This window comes from Salvelinus alpinus, chromosome 14 (genome assembly GCF_045679555.1).
Source record: "Salvelinus alpinus chromosome 14, SLU_Salpinus.1, whole genome shotgun sequence".
Lineage (NCBI taxonomy): Eukaryota > Metazoa > Chordata > Actinopteri > Salmoniformes > Salmonidae > Salvelinus > Salvelinus alpinus.
In genome coordinates, this window is record NC_092099.1 from 56,157,386 (window position 1) to 56,180,890 (window position 23,505).

The window sequence follows — 23,505 nt, forward strand, 5'->3', positions numbered from 1 at the left end:
GGAGACCTATCCTTTTAATTTATTATTTAATAAACACCCTTGACACCGAGCTAATCCTACTCTGTGTAAATGTCTTGACCAACCCCCCTGGTCTGCCACAGTCAGCACAGCTGAAAACTGTTGTCCTGATTAAATAAGCAATATAACTGGCCTTCTTCAGACTAGTTGAGTATCTGGGGCATCAGCATTTGTGGATTCGATTACAGGCTCAAAATGGCCAGAAACAAAGTACTTTCTCTGAAACTCGTCTGTCTATTCTATGCGAGAAATTGCGAAGATCTCGTACAACGCTGTGTACTACTCCCTTCACAGAACAGCTCAAACTGTCTCTAACCAGAATAGAAAGAGGAGTGGGATGCCACAGTGCACAACTGAGCAAGAGGACAAGTACATGAGAGTGTCTAGTTTGAGAAACAAGACGTCTCACAAGTCCTCAACTGGCAGCTTCATTAAATAGTTCCAGAAAATCACCAGTCAACGTCAACAGTGAAGAGACGACTCCGGGATGCTGGCCTTCTAGGCAGGGTTGCAAAGACTGGCCAATAAATTAAAAAAAGACAAAGATGGGCAAAAGGACACTGGACAGAGGAGCTCTACCTAGAATGTCATTATACTGGAGTTGCCTCTTCACTGTTGACGTTGAGACTGGTGTGTGTATGGGCTGTATCTATCTTAGTCTAATATATATATTTACAGTACCAGTCAAAAGTTTGGACACACCTTCTCATTCCAGTGTTTTCCTTTACTTGTACTATTTTCTACATTGTAGAATAATGGTGAAGACATCAAAACTATGAAATAACACATTATTATGCAGTAACCAAGAAAGTGTTCCAACAAATCAAAATATATTTTATATTTGAGATTCTTCAAAATAGCCACCCTTTGCCTTGACAGCTTTCCAATGGAAAAAGTTTGGAACCACCAAGACTCTTCCTAGAGCTGGCAGCCCGGCCAAACTGAGCAGTCGGGGAAGAAGGGCCTTGGTCAGGGAAGTGACCAAGAACCCAATGGTCACTCTGACAGAGCTCCAGAGTGCCTCTGTGGAGATAGGATAATCTTACAGGACAACCATCTCTGCAGCACTCCACCAATCAGGCCTTTATGGTAGAGTGGCCAGATGGAAGCCACTCCTCAGTAAAAGGCACATGACAGCCCACTTGGAGTGGTGGTGGCAGCATCATGCTGTGGGGATGTTTTTCAGGGAGACTAGTCAGGATCGAGGCAAAGATGAACGGAACTAAGTACAGAGAGATCCTTGATGAAAACCTGCTCCAGAGATCTCAGGACCTCAGACTGGGGCGAAGGTTCACCTTCCAACAGATCAACAACCCTAAGCACACAGCCAAGACAACGCAGGAGTGGCTTCGGGACAAGTCTCTGAATGTCCTTGAGTGGCTCAGCCAGAGCCCAGACTTGAACCCGATCTAACATCTCTGGAGAGCCCTGAAAAGAGAGGATCTGCAGAGAAGAATGGGAGAAACTCCCCAAATACAGGTGTGCCAAGCTTGTAGCGTCATACCCAAGAAGACTTGAGGCTGTAATCGCTGCCAAAGGTGCCTCAACAAAGTAGGAGTAAAGGGTCTGAATACTTATGCATTTGTGATTTCATTTTTTGCATTTTTTTTTTGCTTTGTCATTATGGGGTATTGTGTAGATTGATGAGGAAAAAATCAAATGTAATCAATTTTAGAATAAGGCTGTAATGTAAGAAAATGTGGAAAAAGTCAAGGGGTCTGACTACTTTCCAAAGGCACTGTACAAAAGTATGTGGACACCCGTTCAAGTTAGTGGACTCTATTTCAGCCACACCCATTGATAACAGGTGGATAAAACCGAGCACACAGCCATGCAATCTCCATAGACAAACATTGGCAGTAGAATGGCCTTACGGAAGAGCTCAGTGACTTTCAACGTGGCACCATCATATGATGCCACCTTTACAACAAGTCAGTTGGTCAAATTTCTGACCTGCTAGAGCTGCCCCGGTCAACTGTAAGTGTCCGATGGACAAAACCGGATTTGGCAGATGCCAGGAGAAAGCTACCTGCCCGAATTCAATGTGCCAACGGTAAAGTGTGGTGGAGGAGGAATAATGGTCTTGGGCTGTTTTTCATGTTTCAGACTAGGCTCCTTAGTTCCAGTGAAGGGAAATCTTAATGCTACAGCAAACAATGACATTCTAGACGATTCTATGCTTCCAACTTTGTGGCAACAGTTTGGGGAAGGCCCTTTCCTGTTTCAGCATGACAATGCCCCCGTGCACAAAGCGAGGTCCATACAGAAATGGTGTCGAGATCGGTGTGGAAGAACTTGACTGGCCTGCACAGAGCCCTGACCTCAACCCCATCGAACACCTTTGGGATGAATTGGATCGCCGACTATGAGCCAGGCCAAACCGCCCAACAACAGTGCCCGACCTCACCAATGCTCTTATGGCTGTAATAGCAGCAAAGGAGGGACCAACTCCATACTAATGCCCTTGATTTTGGAATGAGATGTTCAACAAGCAGGTGTCCACATACTTTTGGTCACATGGTGTATCATATTCATAAGATATTTGAGATATCTCTCACCTTCCTCTCAGTTGGATGGCTTCATCAAACCTCTTTTCATTCATGGCCTTCTGAACCTCTTTAGTCTACAGGCAAGACACACATCATATAATCATACGATGGTCAGAATTCGATTTGTGCCAATCCCTCTCACTACCCTCCCTCAAACAGTAAGACTGTACTGCTCTGCTGCAGAGTTTGAGAGAGGAACTGTGAAAGGGATTAGATTTACAGACATGGACCAAAAACATTCACGACTGTTTATTGTTAGGAGAATTTGTCAGTGGTTCATCACTTCTGAAACAGGAAGTTACCTCACCATCTGTACACACTCCATAAGAGGCAGGCGGACAGCCTGGTTTCCTGACAGGCCGATGACACAGGCCGGGGTCTCTGGAGTGGCCTCTAACAGAGCGACTACAGCCTCCACTCCTACCTTACTGCTCTGTGGAATTACAACAGGACAGGACTTAATAAGGTGGTGCTGCCGAGAACGAGGCGCAGGGGAGGTCCGTAGGCCTTTGGACTCAGAGATTTTTTTTAACACCTAGAACTGCCATTTCCTGCAATCTAGAGCCTGAAATGATAACTAATAATATACAAAATAAAATAGTATTTTAAATGACATAGTGGCGCAGCCAGTCCACAAGCTGGTACAGCGCCACTCTTACATTCTGAACCCTCCATTCACTATGACACCCTCTGACAAACTGCAGCTTCAAAATATACAATCCAACATGAACACCACACTACCCCAATCTAAACTAATCACCCCGCTACTCCAATCACCCCGCTACTCCAATCTAAACACCCCGCAACTCCAAATCTAATCACCCCGCTACTCCAAATCTAAACACCCCGCTACTCCAAATCTAAACACCCCGCTACTCCAAATCTAAACACCCCGCTACTCCAAATCTAAACACCCCGCTACTCCAAATCTAAACACCCCGCTACTCCAAATCTAAACGGAACAGCACACTACTCCAATCTAATTTCAGAAAACTGTCCAGTACAGTAGGGGCGTCCAGTACAGTAGGGGCGTCCAGTACAGTAGGGGCGTCCAGTACAGTAGGGGCGTCCAATACAGTAGGGGCGTCCAATACAGTAGGGGCGTCCAATACAGTAGGGGCGTCCAGTACAGTAGGGGGCGTCCAATACAGTAGGGGCGTCCAGTACAGTAGGGGCGTCCAGTACAGTAGGGGGCGTCCAGTACAGTAGGGGCGTCCAGTACAGTAGGGGGCGTCCAATACAGTAGGGGCGTCCAGTACAGTAGGGGCGTCCAGTACAGTAGGGGGCGTCCAATACAGTAGGGGCGTCCAATACAGTAGGGGGCGTCCAATACAGTAGGGGCGTCCAATACAGTAGGGGGCGTCCAATACAGTAGGGGGCGTCCAATACAGTAGGGGCGTCCAATACAGTAGGGGGCGTCCAATACAGTAGGGGCGTCCAGTACAGTAGGGGCGTCCAGTACAGTAGGGGCGTCCAATACAGTAGGGGGCGTCCAATACAGTAGGGGCGTCCAATACAGTAGGGGGCGTCCAATACAGTAGGGGCGTCCAATACAGTAGGGGGCGTCCAGTACAGTAGGGGCGTCCAATACAGTAGGGGGCGTCCAATACAGTAGGGGCGTCCAATACAGTAGGGGGCGTCCAATACAGTAGGGGCGTCCAATACAGTAGGGGGCGTCCAGTACAGTAGGGGCGTCCAATACAGTAGGGGCGTCCAATACAGTAGGGGCGTCCAATACAGTAGGGGGCGTCCAATACAGTAGGGGCGTCCAATACAGTAGGGGGCGTCCAGTACAGTAGGGGCGTCCAATACAGTAGGGGGCGTCCAATACAGTAGGGGGCGTCCAATACAGTAGGGGCGTCCAATACAGTAGGGGGCGTCCAGTACAGTAGGGGCGTCCAATACAGTAGGGGCGTCCAGTACAGTAGGGGCGTCCAATACAGTAGGGGGCGTCCAATACAGTAGGGGCGTCCAATACAGTAGGGGGCGTCCAGTACAGTAGGGGCGTCCAATACAGTAGGGGGCGTCCAATACAGTAGGGGGCGTCCAGTACAGTAGGGGGCGTCCAGTACAGTAGGGGCGTCCAATACAGTAGGGGCGTCCAATACAGTAGGGGCGTCCAATACAGTAGGGGGCGTCCAATACAGTAGGGGCGTCCAATACAGTAGGGGGCGTCCAGTACAGTAGGGGCGTCCAATACAGTAGGGGGCGTCCAATACAGTAGGGGCGTCCAATACAGTAGGGGGCGTCCAGTACAGTAGGGGCGTCCAATACAGTAGGGGCGTCCAGTACAGTAGGGGGCGTCCAGTACAGTAGGGGGCGTCCAATACAGTAGGGGGCGTCCAATACAGTAGGGGGCGTCCAATACAGTAGGGGGCGTCCAGTACAGTAGGGGGGTCCAATACAGTAGGGGCGTCCAGTACAGTAGGGGCGTCCAGTACAGTAGGGGGGTCCAATACAGTAGGGGCGTCCAATACAGTAGGGGCGTCCAGTACAGTAGGGGGCGTCCAATACAGTAGGGGGCGTCCAATACAGTAGGGGCGTCCAGTACAGTAGGGGCGTCCAGTACAGTAGGGGCGTCCAATACAGTAGGGGCGTCCAGTACAGTAGGGGCGTCCAATACAGTAGGGGCGTCCAGTACAGTAGGGGCGTCCAGTACAGTAGGGGCGTCCAATACAGTAGGGGCGTCCAATACAGTAGGGGCGTCCAATACAGTAGGGGCGTCCAATACAGTAGGGGCGTCCAGTACAGTAGGGGCGTCCAATACAGTAGGGGCGTCCAATACAGTAGGGGGCGTCCAATACAGTAGGGGGCGTCCAGTACAGTAGGGGCGTCCAATACAGTAGGGGGCGTCCAATACAGTAGGGGGCGTCCAATACAGTAGGGGGCGTCCAGTACAGTAGGGGCGTCCAGTACAGTAGGGGCGTCCAATACAGTAGGGGCTTCCAATACAGTAGGGGGCGTCCAATACAGTAGGGGGCGTCCAATACAGTAGGGGGCGTCCAATACAGTAGGGGGCGTCCAATACAGTAGGGGGCGTCCAATACAGTAGGGGGCGTCCAATACAGTAGGGGGCGTCCAATACAGTAGGGGCGTCCAGTACAGTAGGGGCGTCCAATACAGTAGGGGCTTCCAATACAGTAGGGGCGTCCAATACAGTAGGGGCGTCCAATACAGTAGGGGGCGTCCAATACAGTAGGGGGCGTCCAATACAGTAGGGGGCGTCCAATACAGTAGGGGCGTCCAGTACAGTAGGGGCGTCCAATACAGTAGGGGCTTCCAATACAGTAGGGGCGTCCAATACAGTAGGGGCGTCCAATACAGTAGGGGCGTCCAATACAGTAGGGGCGTCCAGTACAGTAGGGGGCGTACAGTACAGTAGGGGGCGTCCAGTACAGTAGGGGGCGTCCAGTACAGTAGGGGGCGTCCAGTACAGTAGGGGCGTCCAGTACAGTAGGGGGCGTCCAGTACAGTAGGGGCGTCCAGTACAGTAGGGGCGTCCAGTACAGTAGGGGGCGTCCAGTACAGTAGGGGGCGTCCAGTACAGTAGGGGGCGTCCAATACAGTAGGGGGCGTCCAGTACAGTAGGGGGCGTCCAGTACAGTAGGGGGCGTCCAGTACAGTAGGGGGCGTCCAATACAGTAGGGGGCGTCCAGTACAGTAGGGGGCGTCCAGTACAGTAGGGGGCATCCAGTACAGTAGGAGCGTCCAGGGAGCGTATAACAAGTGTTAAGGAACTAAACTCACCAGCACCCGGTCGAAGGCGGAGGGTGTTCCCCCTCGCTGTACATGACCTAGGACAGTGACCCGGGTGTCATAGCCCAGCCTCTTCTCTACCAGCTACAAAGAGACATGAGACAGAGACAGTCAGAGAATAGACATGGAGAGAGGAGCAGTCAGCCAGTCAGTCAGGGAAGAGACATGGAAAGAGGAGCAGTCAGTCAGGGAATAGACATGGAGATATGGAGAGAGGAGCAGTCAGTCAGGGAATAGACATGGAGAGAGGAGCAGTCAGCCAGGGAATAGACATGGAGAGGAGCAGTCAGCCAGGGAATAGACATGGAGATATGGAGAGAGGAGCAGTCAGTCAGGGAATAGATATGGAGAGGAGCAGTCAGTCAGAGAATAGACATGGAGAGAGGAGCAGTCAGTCAGATAATAGACATGGAGAGAGGAGCAGTCAGCCAGGGAATAGACATGGAGATATGGAGAGAGGAGCAGTCAGTCAGAGAATAGACATGGAGAGAGGAGCAGTCAGAGAATAGACATGGAGAGAGGAGCAGTCAGTCAGGGAATAGACATGGAGAGAGGAGCAGTCAGCCAGTCAGAGAATAGATATGGAGAGAGGAGCAGTCAGCCAGTCAGAGAATAGATATGGAGAGAGGAGCAGTCAGTCAGAGAATAGACATGGAGAGAGGAGCAGTCAGTCAGGGAATAGACATGGAGAGAGGAGCAGTCAGTCAGAGAATAGACATGGAGAGAGGAGCAGTCAGCCAGGGAATAGACATGGAGATATGGAGAGAGGAGCAGTCAGTCAGAGAATAGACATGGAAAGAGGAGCAGTCAGCCAGGGAATAGACATGGATGAGCAGTCAGCCAGTCAGCCAGAGAATAGACATGGAGAGAGGAGCAGTCAGCCAGTCAGTCAGAGAATAGACATGGAGAGAGGAGCAGTCAGCCAGTCAGTCAGAGAATAGACATGGAGAGAGGAGCAGTCAGCCAGTCAGTCAGGGAAGAGACATGGAGGAGCAGTCAGCCAGAGAATAGATATGGAGAGAGGAGCAGTCAGCCAGTCAGCCAGGGAATAGATATGGAGAGAGGAGCAGTCAGCCAGGGAATAGACATGGAGAGAGGAGCAGTCAGCCAGTCAGAGAATAGATATGGAGAGAGGAGCAGTCAGCCAGGGAATAGACATGGAGAGAGGAGCAGTCAGCCAGTCAGAGAATAGATATGGAGAGAGGAGCAGTCAGCCAGTCAGCCAGGGAATAGACATGGAGAGAGGAGCAGTCAGCCAGTCAGAGAATAGATATGGAGAGAGGAGCAGTCAGCCAGTCAGGGAATAGATATGGAGAGAGGAGCAGTCAGCCAGTCAGGGAATAGATATGGAGAGAGGAGCAGTCAGCCAGTCAGAGAATAGATATGGAGAGAGGAGCAGTCAGCCAGGGAATAGATATGGAGGAGCAGTCAGCCAGGGAATAGATATGGAGAGGAGCAGTCAGCCAGTCAGCCAGGGAATAGATATGGAGAGGAGCAGTCAGCCAGTCAGCCAGGGAATAGATATGGAGAGGAGCAGTCAGCCAGGGAATAGATATGGAGACATGTGACACAGATGTTTATACAGTCATGGGATCCATCCTGCTCTCTTTATAGTGCACTACAAAGGGAACAGGGTCCAATTTGGGACGTATTCATTGTCATGGTCCCACAAAGTATAAGAAGTCACTGTGTGATGAATATGGATGCAGTCGATCAGGGTTTCATATAAAGACAGAGGCAGAATGAGCTGCTTAAAGACGTACATCCTTGACGTAGCTTGAAGAGATGGGTTCACCAGCTCTGTTGATGGCTCCTTCAGCGATGATTACTATGTTCAGTCTGGAGCCCTTGCTGCGACTCTGCACACAAAAACACATCTCACACACATCACACTGCTGTATTACTGACACACACACACACACACACATCACACTGCTGTATTGCTGCGACTCTGCGCACACTGCTGTATTACTGACACTCTGCACACACACACACTGCTGTATTACTGACACTCTGCACACACACACACACTGCTGTATTACTGACACTCTGCACACACACACTACACCAGTGTCTTTCAGTGTATTTGGCTCTTTAGAACAGAATGGAAAAGAACAGAATATAGAACATAATATAGAACAGAACATAGTATATAATACAACAGAATATAGAATATAATACAACAGAATATAATAGAACAGAATGTAATATAACAGGACAGAATATAATAGAACAGAATGTAATAGAATGTAATATAACAGAATATAATATAATAGAACAGAATATAATAGAACAGAATGTAATAGAACAAAATGTAATAGAACAGAATATACAACATAATATACAACATAATAACAGAACAGAATATAGAATGTAATATAACAGAATGTAATAGAATGTAATATAACAGAATGTAATAACAGAATAGAATATAATAGAACAGAATGTAATAGAATAAAATATAATAGAACATAATATACAACATAATAACAGAACATAGAATGTAATAGAACAGAATGTAATCGAACAGAATGTAATAGAACAGAATGTAATAACAGAATAGAATAGAACAGAATGTAACAAAATAGAATATAACAGAATGTAATAGAACAGAATATAACAGGACAGAATATAACAGGACAGAATGTAATATAACAGAATGTAATATAACAGAATGTAATATAACAGAATGTAATAACAGAATGTAATAACAGAATGTAATAACAGAATGTAATAACAGAATGTAATAACAGAATGTAATAACAGAATGTAATAACAATGTAATAACAATGTAATAACAGAATAGAATAGAAATGTTGTAGATCTTAATGTTTTTCCACATAATCCTGGACTATCGGACCACCATTTTATTACGTTTGCAATCGCAACAAATAATCTGCTCAGACCCCAACCAAGGAGCATCAAAAGTCGTGCTATAAATTCTCAGACAACACAAAAATTCCTTGATGCCCTTCCAGACTCCTTCTGCCTACCCAAGGACGTCAGAGGACAAAAATCAGTTAACCACCTAACTGAGGAACTCAATTTAACCTTGCGCAATACCCTAGATGCAGTTGCACCCCTAAAAACGAAAAACATTTGTCATAAGAAACTAGCTCCCTGGTATACAGAAAATACCCGAGCTTTGAAGCAAGCTTCCAGGAAATTGGAACGGAAATGGCGCCACACCAAACTGGAAGTCTTCCGACTAGCTTGGAAAGACAGTACCGTGCAGTACCGAAGAGCCCTCACTGCTGCTCGATCATCCTACTTTTCCAACTTAATCGAGGAAAATAAGAACAATCCAAAATTTCTTTTTGATACTGTTGCGAAACTAACTAAAAAGCAGCATTCCCCAAGAGAGGATGGCTTTCACTTCAGCAGTAATAAATTCATGAACTTCTTTGAGGAAAAGATCATGACCATTAGAAAGCAAATTATGGACTCCTCTTTGAATCTGCGTATTCCTCCAGGGCTTAGCTGTCCTGGATCTGCACAGCTCTGCGAGGGCCTGGGATCGGGAGAGACACTTAAGTGTTTTAGTACTATATCTCTTGACACAATGATGAAAATAATCATGGCCTCTAAACCTTCAAGCTGCATACTGGATCCTATTCCTACTAAACTGCTGAAGGAGCTGCTTCCTGTGCTTGGCCCTCCTATGTTGAACATAATAAACAGCTCTCTATCCACCGGATGTGTACCAAATTCACTAAAAGTGGCAGTGATAAAGCCTCTCTTGAAAAAGCCAAACCTTGACCCGGAAAATATAAAAAACTATCGGCCTATATCAAATCTTCCATTCCTCTCAAAAATTTTAGAAAAAGCTGTTGCGCAGCAACTCACTGCCTTTCTGAAGACAAACAATGTATACGAAATGCTTCAGTCTGGTTTTAGACCCCATCATAGCACTGAGACTGCACTTGTGAAGGTGGTAAATGACCTTTTAATGGCGTCAGACCGAGGCTCTGCATCTGTCCTCGTGCTACTAGACCTTAGTGCTGCCTTTGACACCATCGATCACCACATTCTTTTGGAGAGACTGGAAACCCAAATTGGTCTACACGGACAAGTTCTGGCCTGGTTTAGATCTTACCTGTCGGAAAGATATCAGTTTGTCTCTGTGAATGGTCTGTCCTCTGACAAATCAATTGTACATTTCGGTGTTCCTCAAGGTTCCGTTTTAGGACCACTATTGTTTTCACTATATATTTTACCTCTTGGGGATGTTATTCGAAAACATAATGTTAACTTTCACTGCTATGCGGATGACACACAGCTGTACATTTCAATGAAACATGGTGAAGCCCCAAAATTGCCCTCGCTAGAAGCCTGTGTTTCAGACATAAGGAAGTGGATGGCTGAAAACTTTCTACTTTTAAACTCGGACAAAACAGAGATGCTTGTTCTAGGTCCCAAGAAACAAAGAGATCTTCTGTTAAATCTGACAATTCATCTTGATGGTTGTAAAGTCGTCTCAAATAAAACTGTGAAGGACCTCGGCGTTACTCTTGACCCTGATCTCTCTTTTGACGAACATATCAAGACTGTTTCAAGGACAGCTTTTTTCCATCTACGTAACATTGCAAAAATCAGAAATTTTCTGTCCAAAAATGATGCAGAAAAATTAATCCATGCATTTGTTACTTCTAGGTTAGACTACTGCAATGCTCTACTTTCCGGCTACCCGGATAAAGCACTAAATAAACTTCAGTTAGTGCTAAATACGGCTGCTAGAATCCTGACTAGAACCAAGAAATTTGATCATATTACTCCAGTGCTAGCTTCCCTACACTGGCTTCCTGTTAAGGCAAGGGCTGATTTCAAGGTTTTACTGTTAACCTATAAAGCGTTACATGGGCTTGCTCCTACCTATCTTTCCGAGTTGGTCCTGCCGTACATACCAATACGTACGCTACGGTCACAAGACGCAGGCCTCCTAATTGTCCCTAGAATTTCTAAGCAAACAGCGGGAGGCAGGGCTTTCTCCTATAGATCTCCATTTTTATGGAACAGTCTGCCTACCCATGTGAGAGACGCAGACTCGGTCTCAACCTTTAAGTCTTTACTGAAGACTTATCTCTTCAGTAGGTCATATGATTGAGTGTAGTCTGGCCCAGGAGTGTGAAGGTGAACGGAAAGGCTCTGGAGCAACGAACCACCCTTGCTGTCTCTGCCAGGCCGGTTCCCCTCTCTCCACTGGGATTCTCTGCCTCTAACCCTGTTACAGGGGCTGAGTCACTGGCTTGCTGGTGCTCTTTCATGCCGTCCCTAGGAGGGGTGCGTCACTTGAGTGGGTTGAGTTACTGACGTGATCTTCCTGTCTGGGTTGGCGCCCCCCCTTGGTTTGTGCTGTGGTGGAGACCTTTGTGGGCTATACTCGGCCTTGTCTCAGGATTGTAAGTTGGTGGTTGAGGATTTCCCTCTAGTGGTGCGGGGGCTGTGCTTTGGCAAAGTGGGTGGGGTTATATCCTTCCTGTTTGGCCCTGTCCGGGGGTTTCTTTGGATGGGGCCACAGTGTCTCCTGACCGCTCCTGTCTCAGCCTCCAGTATTTATGCTGCAGTAGTTTATGTGTCGGGGGGCTAGGGTCAGTTGGTTACCTGGAGTACTTCTCCTGTCTTATCCAGTGTCCTGTGTGAATCTAAGTATGCTCTCTCTAATTCTCTCGTTCTCTCTTTCTCTCTGAGAACCTGAGCCCTAGGACCATACGTCAGGACTACCGGGCATGATGACACCTTGCTGTCCCCAGTCCGCCTGGCCTTGCTGCTATTCCAGTTTCAACTGTTCTGCCTGCGGTTACGGAACCCCTACCTGTCCCAGACCTGCTGTTTTCAACTCTTAATGATCGGCTATGAAAAGCCAACTGAGATTTATTCCTGATTATTATTTGACCATGCTTGTCATTTATGAACATTTTGAAAATCTTGGCTCTCTCTAATTTTCTCCTTCTTTCTTTCTTTCTCTCGGAGGACCTGAGCCCTAGGACCATACGTCGGGACTACCGGCCGTGGTGACTCCTTGCTGTCCCCAGTCCGCCTGGCCTTGCTGCTATTCCAGTTTCAACTGTTCTGCCTGCGGTTATGGAACCCCTACCTGTCCCAGACCTGCTGTTTTCAACTCTTAATGATCGGCTATGAAAAGCCAACTGAGATTTATTCCTGATTATTATTTGACCATGCTTGTCATTTATGAACATTTTTGAAAATCTTGGCTCTCTCTAATTTTCTCCTTCTCTCTTTCTTTCTCTCGGAGGACCTGGGCCCTAGGACCATGCGTCGGGACTGCCGCCCGTGGTGACTCCTTGCTGTCCCCAGTCCGCCTGGCCTTGCTGCTATTCCAGTTTCAGCTGTTCTGCCTGCGGTTATGGAACCGCCACCTGTCCCAGACCTGTTGTTTTTCAACTCTTGATGATCGGCTATGAAAAGCCAACTGAAAATTATTCATGATTATTATTTGACCATGCTTGTCACTTATGAACATTTTTGAACATCTTGGCATAGTTCTGTTATAATCTCCACCCGGCACAGCCAGAAGAGGACTGGCCACCCCTCATAGCCTGGTTCCTCTCTAGGTTTCTTCCTAGGTTTTGGCCTTTCTAGGGAGTTTTTCCTAGCCACCGTGCTTCTACACCTGCATTACTAGCTGTTTGGGGTTTTAGGCTGGGTGTCTGTACAGCACTTCGAGATATTAGCTGATGTACGAAGGGCTATATAAAAATAAAATTTATTTGATTGAACAGAATGTAACATAACAAAATAGAATATAACAAAATAGAATATAACAGAATATAACAGGACAGAATATAACAGGACAGAATATAACAGGACAGAATATAATATAATAGAATATAATAGAACAGAATGTAATAGAACAGAATGTAATAGAACAGAATGTAATAGAACAGAATGTAATAGAACAGAATGTAATAGAACAGAATGTAATAGAACAGAATGTAATAGAACAGAATGTAAGAACAGAATAGAACAGAATGTAATATAACAAAATAGAATATAACAAAATAGAATATAACAGAACAGAATGTAATAGAACATAATGTAATAGGACAGAATATAGAATATAAAAGAATAGAATAGAACAGAACAGAATATAGAATATAATAGAACAGAATATAATAGAACAGAATATAGAACAGAGCAAAGCAGAACAAAATATAGAATAGAACAGAGAACATAACAGCGAACATAGAATAGAACAGCATTTAGAATAAAACAGAATATAGAACAGAGCACAGAACAGGATCTAGAATAAAACAGAATATAGAACAGAGCACAGAACAGGATCTAGAATAAAACAGAATATAGAACAGAGCACAGAAAAGGATCTAGAATAAAACAGAATATAGAACAGAGCACAGAACATGATAGAGAGACAGAGAGAGAACCACAAAGAATTTGAAAACAAATCCAATTTTGATAAACTCCCATATCTACTGGGAGAAATTCCACCGTGTGCCATCACAGCAGCAAGATTTGTGACCTGTTGCCACAAGAAAAGGGCAACCAGTGAAGAACAAACACCATTGTAAATACAACCCATATTTATGCTTATTTATTTTAACTTGTGTGCTTTAACCATTTGTACATTGTTACAACACTGTATATATATAATAATATAACATTTGTAATGTCTTTATTGTTTTGAAACTTCTGTATGTGTAATGTTTTCTGTTAATTTGTATTGTTTATTTCACTTTTGTATAATATCTACCTCACTTGCTTTGGCAATGTTAACACATGTTTCCCATGCCAATAAAGCCCCTTGAATTGAATTGAGACAGAGAGAGCTAGAGAGAGCTAGAGCTAGAGAGAGCTAGAGAGAGATAGAGATAGAGAGAGATATAGAAAGATAGAGATAGAGATATAGAGAGATAGAGAGAGAGATAGAGAGAGAGAGAGATAGAGAGAGAGATAGAGAGAGAGAGAGATAGAGAGAGAGACACAGAGAGAGAGATAGAGAGAGAGAGAGAGAGAGAGAGAGAGAGAGAGAGAGAGAGAGAGAGAGAGAGAGAGAGAGAGAGAGAGAGAGAGAGAGAGAGAGAGAGAGAGAGAGAGAGAGAGAGAGAGAGAGAGGCGAAAGCCAGCCGCACCAATGTGTCGGAGGAAACGCCGTATAGCTGGCGACGGAAGTCAGCGTGCATGCGCCCGGCCCGCCACAAGGAGTCGCTAGAGCGCGACGAGCCAAACCCTCCCCTAACCCAGACGATGCTGGGCCAATTGTGCACTGCCTCGTGGGTCTCCCAGTGGCGGCCGGCTGTGACACAGCCTGGGATCGAACCCGGGTCTGTAGTGAGATCACTGAGATGTAGTAACTTATACCGCTGCACATCTGTCCTCGTGCTCCTAGACCTTAGTGCTGCTTTTGACACCATCAATCACCACATTCTTTTGGAGAGAGTGGAAAACCTAATTGGTTTACACGGACAAGTTCTGGCCTGGTTTAGATGGCAGCAGTCAGAAAGATATTAGTTAGTCTCTGTGGATGGTTTGTCTTCTGACAAATCAATGGTACGTTTCGGTGTTCCTCATGTTTCCGTTTTAGGACCACTATTGTTTTCACGATATATTCTACCTCTTTGCGATGTCATTCGTAAACACTATGTCACTGCTATGCGGACGACACACAGCTGTACATTTCAATGAAGAAGTGGTGAAGCCCCAAAACTCCCTACCCGGGAAGCCCGTGTTTCAGACATAAGAGGATGGCGGCAAATATTTTACTTTTAAACTCAGACAAAAAAGCATCAGAGATGCTAGTTCTAGGTCCCAAGAAACAAAGAGATATTCTGTTGGATCTGACAATTAATCTTGATGGTTGTAAAGTCGTCTCAAATAAAACTGTGAAGGACCTCGGCGTTACTCTGGACCCTGATCTCTCTTTTGACGAACATATCAAGACCGTTTCAAGGACAGCTTGAATCCATGCTTTTGTCACTTCTAGATTAGACTACTGCAATGCTCTACTTTCCGGCTACCTGGATAAAGCACTAAATAAACTTCAGTTAGTGCTAAATACGGCTGCTAGAATCCTGACTAGAACCAAAAGATTTGATCATATTACTCCAGTGCTAGCCTCCCTACACTGGCTTCCTGTTAAGGCTAGGGGCTGATTTCAAGGTTTTACTGCTAACCTACAAAGCATTACATGGGCTTGCTCCTACCTGTCTCTCCGATTTAGTCCTGCTGTACATACCTACACGTACGCTACGGTCACAAGACGCAGGCCTCCTAATTGTCCCTCGAATTTCTAGCAAACAGCTGGAGGCAGGGCTTTCTCCTATAGAGCTCCATTTTTATGGAATGGTCTGCCTACCCATGTGAGAGACGCAGACTCGGTCTCAACCTTTAAGTCTTTACTGAAGACTTATCTCTTCAGTGGGTCATATGATTGAGTGTCGTCTGGCCCAGGGGTGCGAAGGTGAACGGAAAGGCACTGGAGCGATGAACCGCCCTTGCTGTCTCTGCCTGGCCGGTTCCCCTCTCTCCACTGGGATTCTCTGCCTCTAACACTATTACAGGGGCCGAGTCACTGGCTTGCTGGTGCTCTTCCATGCCGTCCCTAGGAGGGGTGCGTCACGTCGTGCCAGGGTTTTTTGTGCTATACTCGACTTGAGTGGGTTGAGTCATTGACGTGATCTTCCTGTCCAGAATTGCGTCCCCTCAGGCTCCTGCGGTGGGGGAGATCTTTGTGGGCTAGACTCAGCCTTGTCTCAGGGTAGTAAATTGGTGGTCTGTTGATATCCATCTAGTGGTGTGGGGGCTGTGCTTTGGCAATGTGGGTGGGGTTATATCCTGCCTGGTCATCAGACGGGGCCACAGTGTCCCCCGACCCCCCCCCCTGTCTCAGCCTCCAGTATCTATGCTGCAATAGTCTATGTGCCGGGGGGCTGGGGTCAGTCTGTCCTATCTGGTGTAATTATGCCGTCTTATCTGGTGTCCTGTGTAAACTTAACTGTGTTCCCTCTCTCTCTCTCTCGACTCAATGCTCAGCTATGAAAAGCCAACTGACAATTACTCCTGAGGTGCTGACCTGTTTCACCCTCTACAACCACTGTGATTATTATTATTATTTGACGCTGCTGGTCATCTATGAACGTTTCAACATCTTGAAGAAAAATATGGCCTTAATAGCCATGTACTCTTATAATCTCTACCGACACAGCCAGAAGAGGACTGGCCACCCCTCAGAGCCTGGTTCCTCTCCAGGTTTCTTCCCTAGGTTGCTGTCTTTCTAGGGAGTGTTTCCTTGCCACCGTGCTTCTACATCTGCATTGCTGCTGTTTTAGGCTGGGATTCTGAAATGCACTTTGAGACATGATGTTAAAAGGGCTGTATAAATACATTTGATTGAAATTTGATTGATGTAAAAAGTGTTGGTCCCATGTTTCATGATCTGAAAAAGAAAATCCAAGACATTTTGTAGAGGAGTATTTCGGTCTGTAATATAGCCCTTTTTTGGGGAAAGAAAACTAATTCTGATTGGCTGAGCCTGTTTCCCCAGTGGGTGGGCCTTTGCCCTCCCAGGCCCACCAATGGCTGCACCCCTGCCCAGTCATGTGAAATCCATAGATTAGGGCTTAATTTATTTATTTCAATTGACCGATTTCCTGATATGAACTGTAACTCAGTAAAATCTTAGAAATTGTTGCATTTAAATTTTTGTTCTGCGTAGAATAGAATAAAATAGAACAGAACAGGATAGAACAGTATAGAATAAAATAGAACAGAACAGGATAGAACAGTACAGAACAGGATAGAACAGTATAGAATAAAATAGAACAGAACAGGATAGAACAGTATAAAATAGAACAGAACAGGATAGAACAGTATAAAATAGAACAGAACAGGATAGAACAGTACAGAACAGGATAGAACAGTATAGAATAAAATAGAACAGAACAGGATAGAACAGAACAGAACAGGATAGAACAGTATAGAATAAAATAGAACAGAACAGGATAGAACAGTATAAAATAGAACAGGATAGAACAGTATAGAATAAAATAGAACAGAACAGGATAGAACAGTATAGAATAAAATAGAACAGAATAGAACAGTATAGAATAAAATAGAACAGGATAGAACAAAATAGAACAGGATAGAACAGAATATAGAACTAGTTCCAGCCCCGGTCTCACATGCTCCAGGCGGGCACACATGAGGTCCTCCCAGCCCTCTAATGGTGGAGCCTCTGGGATGAAGAGCCAGTCTGCTCCGGAGGCCAGAGCGGACACCAACGCTAGATACCTGTTGAGAGAGAACGTTAATGTAATGGCCTGTTCTAGAGAGCCTACAGAGGATATAGTCATAACAATGACCCTAAATGAACGTGTGGAACTTACCCACAATGCCGTCCCATCACCTCCAGGACAAACGCACGCTGGTGGCTGGAAAATAAACGCTTCACTCAGAACTGATTGAAAAAGCAATTTAGTACAAACCACATTAATGTTGTCACTGAATTTAACTTACACTTCTCACACACGCTGCTGCTAATCTGTTTATTAAATCTATCATGATTGTCTCGTCACTTTACTATCAATGCCTCAGAAATGTTTTGGTACGCTTCCCCAGATCTGTGCCTCGATACAATCTTGTCTCGGAGCTCTACGGACAATTCCTTCGACCTCATAGCTTGGTTTTTGCTCTGATGTGCACTGTCAACTGTGGGACCTTATATAGACAGGTGTGAGCCTGTCCAAATCATGTCCAATCAATTGAATATACCACAGGTGGAAAAATCACGTTGTAGAAACATCAAGGATGTCTCATAGCAAAGGATCTGAATACTTTTGTAAATAAGGTATTTGTTTTAAATGTTTTATAAATTTGCTAACCTGTTTTCGCTTTGTCATTATGGGGTATTGTGTGTAGGTTGATGAGGAATAATTGTAAATTGTATCTATTTTAGAATAAGGCTGTAATGTAACAAAATGTGGAAAAAGTCAAGGGGTCTGAATACTTTCCTAATGCACTGCACACAGTTGTACATTTGAAATGTTTAGACCAAGTTTACAGGTAACTTATTAGATACTTTGTAGTCATGTTGGGCGAGTTGAAACCGGTGCATTTCTGAATCAAACGCGCCAAATAAATGAACATTTTTGGGATATAAAGAAGGAATTTATCCAACAAAAGGACCATCTGTAATGTAACTGGGACATTTTGGAGTGCCAACAGAAGAAGATCTTCAAAGGTAAGGCATTAATTATATCGCTATTTCTGATTTTTGTTGCGCACCTGCCTGGTTGAAATCTGATTTTCATGTGATTGTATGCGGGGCGCTGTCCTCAGGTTTGCTTTCGCCGTAAAGCCTTTTTGAAATCTGACACAGCGGCTGGATTAACAAGAAGTTAAGCTTTATTTTAATGTATAACACGTGTATGTTTTATGAATTTGTATTAGGAGTATTTCTGTTTTTGAATTTGGCGCGCTGCAATTTCACTGGCTGTTGTCAAATCAAGCGCGTTAACGGGATTCGAGCGGGAAGGGATCACTAGGGATCCCTAAGAGGTTTTAATGCTGTCACTATTCACGGCTGTATTAAGTGTGCCTGCATTAGCCACATAGGCCACAGAATAATGTATTTAGTTGTAGGCCTCATGCATGTCAACATCAGAAGCCTCCTCCCTAAGTTTGCCTTACTCACCGCTTTAGCACACTCTGCCAACCCTGATGTCCTTGCCGTGTCCGAATCCTGGCTTAGGAAGGCCACCAAAAATTCTGAGATTTCCATACCTAACTATAACACTTTCCGTCAAGATAGAACTGCCAAAGGGGGAGGAGTTGCAATCTACTGCAGAGATAGCCTGCAAAGTTCTGTCATACTTTCCAGGTCTATGCCCAAACAGTTCGAACTTCTAATTTTAAAAATTAATCTCTCCAGAAATAAGTCTCTCACTGTTGCCGCCTGCTACCGACCCCCCTCAGCTCCCAGCTGTGCCCTGGACACCATCTGTGAATTGATCGCTCCCCATCTAGCTTCAGAGTTTGTTCTGTTAGGTGACCTAAACTGGGATATGCTTAACACCCCGGCAGTCCTACAATCCAAGCTTGATGCCCTCAATCTCACACAAATCATCAAGGAACCCACCAGGTACAACCCTAAATCCGTAAACATGGGCACCCTAATAGACATTATCCTGACCAACCTGCCCTCCAAATACACCTCTGCTGTCTTCAATCAAGATCTCAGCGATCACTGCCTCATTGCCTGTATCCGCCACGGGTCCGCGGTCAAACGACCACCACTCATCACTGTCAAACGCTCCCTAAAACACTTCTGCGAGCAGGCCTTTCTAATCGACCTGGCCCGGGTACCCTGGAAGGATATTGACCTCATCCCGTCAGTTGAGGATGCCTGGTCATTCTTTAAATGTTACTTCCTCACCATATTAGACAAGCATGCTCCGTTCAAAAAATGCAGAACCAAGAACAGATATAGCCCTTGGTTCACTCCAGACCTGACTGCCCTCGACCAGCACAAAAACATCCTGTGGCGAACTGCAATAGCATCGAAGAGCCCCCGCGATATGCAACTGTTCAGGGAAGTCAGGAACCAATACACGCAGTCAGTCAGGAAAGCAAAGGCCAGCTTTTTCAAGCAGAAATTTGCATCCTGTAGCTCTAACTCCAAAAAGTTCTGGGATACTGTAAAGTCCATGGAGAACAAGAGCACCTCCTCCCAGCTGCCCACTGCACTGAGGCTAGGTAACACGGTCACCACCGATAAATCCGTGATAATCGAAGACTTCAACAAGCATTTCTCAATGGCTGGCCATGCCTTCCTCCTGGCGACTCCAACCTTGGCCAACAGCCCCGCCCCCCCCGCTGCTACTCGCCCAAGCCTCCCCAGCTTCTCCTTTACCCAAATCCAGATAGCAGATGTTCTGAAAGAGCTGGAAAACCTGGACCCATACAAATCAGCTGGGCTTGACAATCTGGACCCCCTATTTCTGAAACTGTCCGCCGCCATTGTCGCACCCCCTATCACCAGCCTGTTCAACCTCTCCTTCGTATCATCTGAGATCCCCAAGGATTGGAAAGCTGCCGCGGTCATCCCCCTCTTCAAAGGGGGAGACACCCTGGACCCAAACTGTTACAGACCTATATCCATCCTGCCCTGCCTATCTAAGGTCTTCGAAAGCCAAGTCAACAAACAGATCACTGACCATCTCGAATCCCACCGTACCTTCTCCGCTGTGCAATCCGGTTTCCGAGCCGGTCACGGGTGCACCTCAGCCACGCTCAAGGTACTAAACGATATCATAACCGCCATCGATAAAAGACATTACTGTGCAGCCGTCTTCATCGACCTGGCCAAGGCTTTCGACTCTGTCAATCACCATATTCTTATCGGCAGACTCAGTAGCCTCGGTTTTTCTAATGACTGCCTTGCCTGGTTCACCAACTACTTTGCAGACAGAGTTCAGTGTGTCAAATCGGAGGGCATGTTGTCCGGTCCTCTGGCAGTCTCTATGGGGGTACCACAGGGTTCAATTCTCGGGCCGACTCTTTTCTCTGTATACATCAATGATGTTGCTCTTGCTGCGGGCGATTCCCTGATCCACCTCTACGCAGACGACACCATTCTATATACTTCCGGCCCTTCCTTGGACACTGTGCTATCTAACCTCCAAACGAGCTTCAATGCCATACAACACTCCTTCCGTGGCCTCCAACTGCTCTTAAACGCTAGTAAAACCAAATGCATGCTTTTCAACCGTTTGCTGCCTGCACCCGCACGCCCGACTAGCATCACCACCCTGGACGGTTCCGACCTAGAATATGTGGACATCTATAAGTACCTAGGTGTCTGGCTAGACTGCAAACTCTCCTTCCAGACTCATATCAAACATCTCCAATCCAAAATCAAAGCAAGAATCGGCTTTCTATTCCGCAACAAAGCCTCCTTCACTCACGCCGCCAAACTTACCCTAGTGAAACTGACTATCCTACCGATCCTCGACTTCGGCGATGTCATCTACAAAATAGCTTCCAATACTCTACTCAGCAAACTGGATGCAGTTTATCACAGTGCCATTCGTTTTGTTACTAAAGCACCTTATACGACCCACCACTGCGACCTGTATGCCCTAGTCGGCTGGCCCTCGCTACATGTTCGTCGTCAGACCCACTGGCTCCAGGTCATCTACAAGGCTATGCTAGGTAAAGTGCCGCCTTATCTCAGTTCACTGGTCACGATGGCTACACCCACCCGCAACACGCGCTCCAGCAGGTGTATCTCACTGATCATCCCTAAAGCCAAAACCTCATTTGGACGCCTTTCCTTCCAGTTCTCTGCTGCCTGCGACTGGAACGAATTGCAAAAATCTCTGAAGTTGGAGACTTTTATCTCCCTCAACAACTTTAAAAATCTGCTATCCGAGCAGCTAACCGATCGCTGCAGCTGTACATAGGTAAATTGGGTGGGTAGTTTACAGATGGACTACCTCACCCCCCATACTGCTTTTATTTATTTACTTTTCTGCTCTTTTGCACACCAGTATCTCTTCTTGCACATGATCATCTGATGATTTATCACTCCAGTGTTAATCTGCTAAATTGTAATTATTCGATTTATTGCCTACCTCATGCCTTTTGCACACATTGTATATAGATTCTCTTTTTTCTACCATGTTATTGACTTGTTTATTGTTTACTCCATGTGTAACTCTGTGTTGTCTGTTCACACTGCTATGCTTTATCTTGGCCAGGTCGCAGTTGCAAATGAGAACTTGTTCTCAACTAGCCTACCTGGTTAAATAAAGGTGAAATAAAAAAATAAATAAAATAAAAATATTTTAGAATTAAATAATAATTTGAATATCCATGCATTGGAAAGGCCTAAAAACACAATTATTCATGAAGTGGCTGCTTCTATTGGACACTTTTTGCATGTTTTTATTTTGGGGGGCGGGGTTCTATATTAGGCCCTGTATGTACAATTATATACCTTATTATTATTATTAGTAGTAGTAGTAGTATTGTATTATACCTTATACAACATTGAGGAAAATTACAATGAAGTGCTTGAAAAAGTCCCTGAAAGTCCTTGAATTTAACTTGTCAATGTCGGTATGAACCTTGTTTATAGGATGCACAGTCCCAGACCTGTGTTGTCGCACGGTCCCAGACCTGTGTTGTCGCACGGTCCCAGACCTGTGTTGTCGCACGGTCCCAGACCTGTGTTGTCGCACGGTCCCAGACCTGTGTTGTCGCACGGTCCCAGACCTGTGTTGTCGCACGGTCCCATACCTGTGTTGTCGCACGGTCCCAGACCTGTGTTGTCGCACGGTCCCAGACCTGTGTTGTCGCACGGTCCCAGACCTGTGTTGTCGCACAGTCCCAGACCTGTGTTGTCACACAGTCCCAGACCTGTGTTGTCACACAGTCCCAGACCTGTGTTGTCAAACAGTCCCAGACCTGTGTTGTCACATAGTCCCAGACCTGTGTTGTCACATAGTCCCAGACCTGTGTTGTCACACAGTCCCAGACCTGTGTTGTCACACAGTCCCAGACCTGTGTTGTCACACAGTCCCAGACCTGTGTTGTCACACAGTCCAAGACCTGTGTTGTCACACAGTCCCAGACCTGTGTTGTCACACAGTCCCAGACCTGTGTTGTCACACAGTCCCAGACCTGTGTTGTCACACAGTCCCAGACCTGTGTTGTCACACAGTCCCAGACCTGTGTTGTCAAACAGTCCCAGACCTGTGTTGTCAAACAGTCCCAGACCTGTGTTGTCACACAGTCCCAGACCTGTGTTGTCACACAGTCCCAGACCTGTGTTGTCACACAGTCCCAGACCTGTGTTGTCAAACAGTCCCAGACCTGTGTTGTCAAACAGTCCCAGACCTGTGTTGTCACACAGTCCTAGACCTGTGTTGTCGTAAAGTCTCTCTGGATAAGAGCGTCTGTTAAGTGACTAACATGTAAACGGACTGTGTATTGTACCTCTGTGCGGTGGTAGTGATGGCGTCCACTATCTCCATGATGCGATGCAGAGCGGAGTCAGCGCCTATGGTCATGTCTGTCCCACAGAAGTCGTTGTCTATAGATCCAACCAACCCTACGATGTTCAGGTGATCATGCTGTTTCGCTAGGGTGTCGGTGATCCGGCCTGCAGGGCACACACACACACACACACCACAAGCTAACACAC

At 46.1% G+C, this 23,505-nt stretch overlaps 1 protein-coding gene across 1 annotated transcript in view; it reads right to left on the reverse strand.

Moving 5' to 3' along the window:
• The window catches only part of pfkla (phosphofructokinase, liver a), an 83,371-nt gene that overhangs the window by 35,057 nt on the left and 24,809 nt on the right, over positions 1 to 23,505 (reverse strand). Inside the window, exons 5-11 of the mRNA XM_071341928.1 lie at positions 23,298 to 23,463; positions 17,684 to 17,728; positions 17,480 to 17,588; positions 8,087 to 8,182; positions 6,315 to 6,407; positions 2,875 to 3,000; positions 2,577 to 2,641 (exon numbers count right to left, since the gene is read on the reverse strand). Of these exons, the coding sequence (XP_071198029.1) occupies positions 2,577 to 2,641; positions 2,875 to 3,000; positions 6,315 to 6,407; positions 8,087 to 8,182; positions 17,480 to 17,588; positions 17,684 to 17,728; positions 23,298 to 23,463 (700 nt within the window). The remainder of the gene's footprint in view (positions 1 to 2,576; positions 2,642 to 2,874; positions 3,001 to 6,314; positions 6,408 to 8,086; positions 8,183 to 17,479; positions 17,589 to 17,683; positions 17,729 to 23,297; positions 23,464 to 23,505) is intronic.